The sequence below is a fragment of the Gossypium arboreum genome, chromosome 10 (assembly GCF_025698485.1).
Source record: "Gossypium arboreum isolate Shixiya-1 chromosome 10, ASM2569848v2, whole genome shotgun sequence".
NCBI classification, from domain to species: Eukaryota; Viridiplantae; Streptophyta; class Magnoliopsida; order Malvales; family Malvaceae; genus Gossypium; species Gossypium arboreum.
In genome coordinates, this window is record NC_069079.1 from 27,269,735 (window position 1) to 27,277,091 (window position 7,357).

General features: G+C 29.5%; 1 protein-coding gene across 1 annotated transcript; it reads left to right on the forward strand.

Annotated features, from left to right (window-relative positions):
• The first annotated feature begins 840 nt into the window (after positions 1-840).
• On the forward strand, positions 841-3,060 carry LOC108467855 (transcription factor MYB16-like). The gene is made up of 3 exons (XM_017768668.2): positions 841-1,268; positions 1,357-1,486; positions 2,020-3,060. Exons 1-3 carry the CDS (start codon positions 1,136-1,138, stop codon positions 2,810-2,812), a joined length of 1,056 nt encoding a protein of 351 aa, XP_017624157.1. The 5' UTR covers positions 841-1,135; the 3' UTR covers positions 2,813-3,060.
• The last annotated feature ends 4,297 nt before the right edge of the window (positions 3,061-7,357 follow it).

The window sequence follows — 7,357 nt, forward strand, 5'->3', positions numbered from 1 at the left end:
ATTTAATGCCATATAGAAGTCTAATTGAAGCACAATTACAAGAGCATATATCGTTCACACTAGTTAGAGATTTGCAAGACAAAAATGCCTATTTAAAGAAGGCTTGTTTACTTGATTATGTACAAGTTGTAGAGAGCTCAAATCTACTTCATCTTAGAAACTTATTTTCAATGTAAATACATTGTAATCAAACTATTATGAGGTTTAACTTGTAGCTAAGTTTTCTAAGAGAAATACTTAGTGGGGAGAGTGATCTTTGTTAATGTATAAGAATGAAGTTACAGCTTGATGAATGAGTTGAACTTAAATCACGTATTATTTTATTGATATATAATGAATTACTCTTTAAATAATACCTCATAAATATAAAATAAATTCTCAAACTGAATAATCAATCGTGTCTACTTTTAATATTTCAATTGTTGATTCAATTACAACTTAATTAATAATTGAGAACCAACTCAACCCTTTTCCTAATCAAATGATTACGGTAATATTTTTGTAACACTCTTCTTATACATATGTGTGTGTGGGCTTCTTTACCAAATTGCCTACAACTTTAACATTTAACCTTCAATAAATCTAAAAGCAGCTGGAATTATTAAAATACTTTGTTTTTATTGAAATTCAACTTTAGTAGCTAATTAATACATCTTAAAAAATGGGTCAAAATTTTAAAGAAGTCACATCACAGTGAGTAATGTAATGTAAGAAAATTTTGAGATAGACTTGAAATATTAGATCTGACCCCACGCCATTTACTGTACCCTTTTGCTTTCTTAATTGTGAGGACCCAAAAATCCTTCGAAATCTCCATTTTGGCCATACATAAATGGGACAATTTTTGGATGCCCTATGAATCAAGTAAAGCAAAGCTACGTAGTGAAGTAATGTTAACTAAAGTTGGGTTTTAAATTCTTCATTGCAAATGTTACTTTAGCATATACTCTGACCATCCCATTTATTTGGCATACCTTTCTTCTCTGCCCATCTCTTCATTTACAAACACAAGCTTCCTCCTCTCTCACTCTTACACAAGTTTATCATATCTTGTGTAAGTAAGAGTGCTGTTAAAACAGAACCCAACTTAAATTTCTTCTTTTTTTTCTCATTTAATTTCACTATATTGTACCCAATGGGGAGATCACCTTGCTGTGACAAAGTGGGGTTGAAGAAAGGACCATGGACACCAGAAGAAGATCAGAAACTCTTAGCTTACATTGAAGAACATGGTCATGGAAGCTGGCGTGCCTTGCCGGCCAAAGCCGGTGACTAAACCCTAGCCTTACTTTTCTTGCTTACTTCATTCTCATTCCTCTCTCGTTCTCAAATTTTCTTCTTTTACTTTCTGTTTAGGTCTTCAAAGATGTGGAAAGAGCTGCAGGCTTAGATGGACTAATTATCTCAGACCTGATATTAAGAGAGGAAAGTTTAGCATGCAAGAAGAGCAAACTATCATTCAACTTCATGCCCTTTTAGGGAACAGGTCAAGAAAATTTCATCACAATGTTGCTTAGTCAGAAATGATAGTTTTTTTTTTTCTTTTCTTTTTCCATCAAGACCCTTGAATATATATTTCAGAGTTTTTGTCCGTTATCACTTTAAAAACATAGCTTGTTTTCTGAACTTGGGTGTTCTCAATTTCTCAACCTATTTTTCCATATTCGGTTGTCAAGTTTAAGTTAAAAATCTCGTTGGATTCAGCTGTATATATATTTGTATATAATGGCCGGACACAGTTACTTAGACGTTGAACTGCTGCCAGTCTACCCTATCACCTATAAAACCCTTCTTTATTTATAGTATGGTATCTTTAAAAGACTAATGGGTTTTATTTAACCCGCAAATCAGTTTTTTGTTTTCATTTTTCTTCCGTCATTTTCTTGTCTATCTGATCAATGGTTTTGTTTTGTTTATCTTTTAGATGATTGAAACATCGAAAGAAACTGTTTTGTGGGCAGTTGACGGTTTCTTTTATCTTGGTTTTGGATAAAGGGTTGTATTTTCTTGTGTCTGCAGGTGGTCGGCTATAGCCACTCACTTGCCAAAGCGAACAGATAATGAGATAAAAAACTACTGGAATACTCATCTTAAGAAAAGGTTAGCCAAATTGGGGATTGATCCGATCACTCACAAGCCAAAATCTGATGCTTTACTCTCCATTGATTCTCAATCCAAGAGTGCAGCAAACCTTAGCCATATGGCTCAGTGGGAAAGTGCTAGGCTTGAAGCTGAAGCTAGATTGGTTCGAGAATCAAAGCTACGTTCACATTCACATTCATTTCAACACCGCCTGACTCGTCCACCAACAGCAGCTTTTGCTTCTTCAGCCGGTGAGCTTGTGAATAAGACAGCTTGGAACAGTACTGCCGGGTGGAGTAAATCCAGTGAAGTTAATAATGGTGTTGTAAACAATGGATTTGGTGACCTCGAATCTCCCAAATCAACACTTACTTCCTCAGAAAATGGGGTTGGATTGAGTTCAATGGGTATGCCAGATTTTGTTGGCACTGCATCAGCTTCATCTGAGATCAAACAAGAAGGTGAACAAGAATGGAAAGGCTTTGGAAGTTCAACTAATTTGGCCATGGAGAATGGGTTCAATGATATTGGAAACGCAATGGAGGATGGCTTCATTAACCTTCTTCTCAATGATTCCACCGACCCCAGTTTATCAGATAGTGGCAAAGAATCTGATGGAAACAGCGGTGATGGTATTGCCAGAGATGATCACTATGAAGATAACAAGAATTATTGGAACAGCATTCTTGATTTGGTGAATTCTTCCCCATCGGATTCACCAATGTTCTAAACAATTAATTAATGCCTTTTGGCCTAAGTCAAAAGAGCCATTAATTACATTTTCCAGTTGTTCTGAAATATTGGAAATCCCCCATCAGATGATTATACGTTTGCCCCCAAAGTATAACAGCGTTGAGGAACCTCACTCACTCCTTCAAAACAATGAAATGTACACTGGTAGCTTTTCAATTTTAGTACTGTTAAAGTTGATAGAGGGTTTAACATGTTTGAGTTAAATTCAATGATATTTCAGTTCAACCTTTTTTTCTTTTTCATATTTTTTAATCTCTCTACCTCATATCATTTTACCCTCAAATTTAATTTCCTTTTTCTTTTTATATGTAGAAAAGTCCAAAATAAACAAAGAGATGTATTTATGACTGACTTTAATGCTGGCTGTTTCAGGTCACATCATTTTACATTCATCAAATTGCAATTCCAGGTTTACTTTATATTTATTTTTTCCTTTACAATGTTTTTTTAATTATTTTTTTGTGATGGTGTTTTGTCTGAAATTACTACATCTAATTTGGTACGTCAATTTGCTCGCTATATGACAAGCAGTTGTAATATTTTTCGTACAAACCAGCAATGTGTAATTTCTTTTTTCTGATATTTTCTATATAATTTATGTTTAAAATCCGTAGGTTTTTTTTTAATAATATCAACGGATTTTAGGAGAAATATGTTGAATTGAGAATTGAGTTGTCTATTCAACAATGAAACTAAATAATGAAGAATATTTAGTAATGGATAATGATTAAAAAAACATTGGTGCACGATTTCACCACTCTAAAAAGGTGGCAAAGTTGAAAGAGTATGATAATACTAAGGAAAGCAAGTTATGTAACCTACCAATTTTTTTCCTTTTTTTTTGCCAAACACTTCAAAAAAGTTTGCATTTTAATGTATTTTCTTTTTAATCATTTTCAACGTTATTATAAAGGTATTTTTTAAATGTATATATGTTCATATATCTTTATCTTCATCTAAATAATCTTAGATTTTCACATTTTTAATATATATAATCATTTGTTGCTGCACAAACATATTTATTTTCCACTTGTATTAATTTTTCAATTTTAACATTCAAAAGTATTAATTTTATTTTCACATTAATAGGAACAAATTTTTATATATACTCAAAATTTTATTTCTCTTGTTTTCTTAAGCAATATGAGATATAAGATATGTGTATATATAAACTCACGAATATATTTGCAGCTTGTTCCTAGAAAATGTAGAATTGCTTCCTTAAATTGTGATATATAGACTCATGAATAGGGGTCTTCCACCACTATGCCTAAATAATTATTTTATTTAGATAAAAACCCAAATTATTTAATTTAAATATTTTTTTCACCAATTTTTGAGTATCAGAGTTCCATATCCTAAAGAATTTGGAAGAGTATGGCTCCCTACTATCTTTGTGCAGAGACAAATCTTGATTTTTGTTTTTGTCCATACATATTATTATTTGTTAAAATAGATTGAAGTCCCCATATTCTTGATAAGTTTGGAATTTAGGCCTTTTATTTTTATTTCAAATAATTTTTTGAATTTAAAAATACAAGTCTAATTGTTAATATTGTTAAAATCATTTAGTTATATTTATTGATGTGACTAAATAAAAAAAATTCACAAATATTGTAACATCTAGATTGATGATTAAACTGACCAACCTATCAATTTTTGATTTAATCGTTCAACAATATTTAAATAAAAAATTCAAATTAGCTCTAGATTTTGTGACAAGTGTTGAACTCTGATTTTCAACATGTAGCTCTAAATCATATCGAGATAAAAGAAAAATCTGAAAGTTGTGCAAGAAAAAAAAAGAATATTTTCCTTAAATCATAACCCTTTCAGAGTAAGTTATAAACCTTCAAATTAAATTACAGCCCAACTATTTTAAATATACATTTAGAAAAAATTTTAAAATTATTTTTGAGTATGTCAAATTAGATTTTAACCAATATGCAACGTGGAAATTAATAATTTTAAATACTCATTTTAAAAATAATATATATTTTAACTTTGTTTCTTTATTTTATTAGATATATACTTTAGATTTGCATTTTTAGTAAATCAATCACTTTAAATACAATAGTTAAACATTAAAAAGACATTGATTTTATTATTAATTATATAAATACAATCACTTTATGATCTTTAAAGAATATATTTTAAGAAAAATCAATTCACATATTGAGAAATTAAATTTCATAATCTATATATCTTAAAAAAATCACAATTTATATTAAATAATTATCTTAAATTTAATTTTATAATTAAATATACTCATGAGTCTATATATACATCTATCCTATATCTCACATTGCTTAAGAAAACAAAGAAAATGAAAGGAAATGAGACTTTGGGTCTATATAAATGTCTATTTTGTAAGTTTTATTTCCACATTAATAAAAATAAATAAAAAAAATTAGTGTTTCCAGTTTTAGTGTTGATGTGGCAAAAACAAGCGTTTTATTGGTCAAGAGGAAAAACACTTTTTGAGTTCCTCTTGAAAATAGCACCACGGGGTGTGTTTTTGTAAAATCGGTCCATTTCCGTTAATTTTAATAAAAGTGGCATATTTTCGTTATTTTGAAAAAAAAAAATGAGCCTTTTCTGGTAATTCAACTGACTAAATTACTAAACGTCGCTTTTTTTTTTAAAAAAAATTTTACTGGATTAGGCCATTTTTTTTCAAAAATTACGGGACTAGTCTCATTTCTCTTGTTTTCTTAAGCGTTTTTTGTAAAATTGGCCTAGTACTGTAATTTTTCAAAAATATTGCCTAATCGATAATTTTTAAAAATATGATTTTTTTAGTAATTTAGTCATTTAACTCACTAAAATCTTTCATTTTAAAAAAAAGAATCGATATATATAATTTATGGTGGTGTCAATTCTAAAATATTCAGATCTCAACATGATGTAACAAATGATTAATTTTTATGTATTAACTTAGTTAGTATCAATATTGTTGTTAGTATAAAAAGACGTTTAGCGTGTTTATTCTTTTATTTAAAAGTTAGAGAGAGATTATAAATAATGTGTAAAAAAATTGCGACACCCAATCCAACATCAATTTGTATTGACAACCGAAAATAATGAGCGTGGGATACATCTATAAGACTAATGTTTTCCGTACAAAATGGATGAGGACTTCCGCAATTTTGTTAGAAAGCTACTTGATTTTCTCAAAATTCATGCTTCAAATTATATTATTGTCAAAACTTTCCGATTCCAATGACATGTCAACCGCTGAAAGGACATTCAGCACTTAATACAAATCAACTAAACATTATTTAATTATTTAATTACTCCAAAAAGAAAAAAAGGATTGCCATCACCTTACCAAGTTCAATCAATATTTTGACTATCCAGCACCGAAAACAAACCCAATTTGCACTCAATTTATTCGAGGCTAAAGCAAGTCCATGTGCATGTATGCAAAAGCAAATACATCATTAATGATCTCTTTTCATACTCAATATTGTCCCTCCCTTATTTCCCATAATCATTTTATCATTTCTTGATTACGTCACTAACTTAATTAGCTTAGAGTTTAAATTCTTGTCCAGTTATCAAATTGGGTATCAAACGTGTATCTAAGTGACAAAATAAAAATTATGTCTCCGACATGTAAGGATGACATTTAGTTTGGAAATCAAATTCTAAACATTTCTCTTATCCTCGATCTTTATAAATATCCATATATAATCATGTTCATATACATGTCTTAGTATACTTGACATGGTAGTCTCACGTGCTATGCAGAGTTAGATTATGCTGGTTTTTCATTTGGATTATGAAAAGTTTTTATTTTTGTCACTTAGTTAAAAAAGTAAGTGATAATTTAGTCAATGAATTATTTAAAAAAATTTATTTAAGTCTCTAGGTTGTTAAAATATATACTATTTGCACCAATCAGATAATCGTAAATTATCGCTTAGAGCTCGTTGGTAGAACTTAAAAAAAAATTAATAACCCAATGACTTCAATAAAAGTTTTTGAATAGTTCAACAACTTAAATGAAAACTTTCGAATAATTTAGTGACCAAAATAAAACTTTATCCATAATTTATTGGCTAATGATATAATTTATTTCCATTTAACTTTTTAAATAAACAAATAACTTTTTCAGGTTAAGAAACTGTTAGAGGTCCTGTCATTAGTTTCTTGTATGCTAATTATCGCTATTTATATGTGTAGGACTCACAAAAGATAATGAAGAAGAGCTTGATTGGACTTTGAAAAGCGCATTTTTGTTTTATTTTCTTGTCAAAATATTTTTTTAGAATCTACATAATCGCATCTATGTTTTCCATTTTCTCTAAAAGATGCTAAGGTCCGAATATATGAAAAACTAAAGTTGTAGACATAAGCATGTCGAATATCAATTCTCAAATCTGGATGATAAAACTGAGAATACAATAAACACATGTATGTTTCATCAAATTGGGTGGCTTGAATAATGAAGAACAGAAGTGGTTTCATGATACATCATTTATTATAATTTCAGAGCGTAAAATTATTTTGCATATCA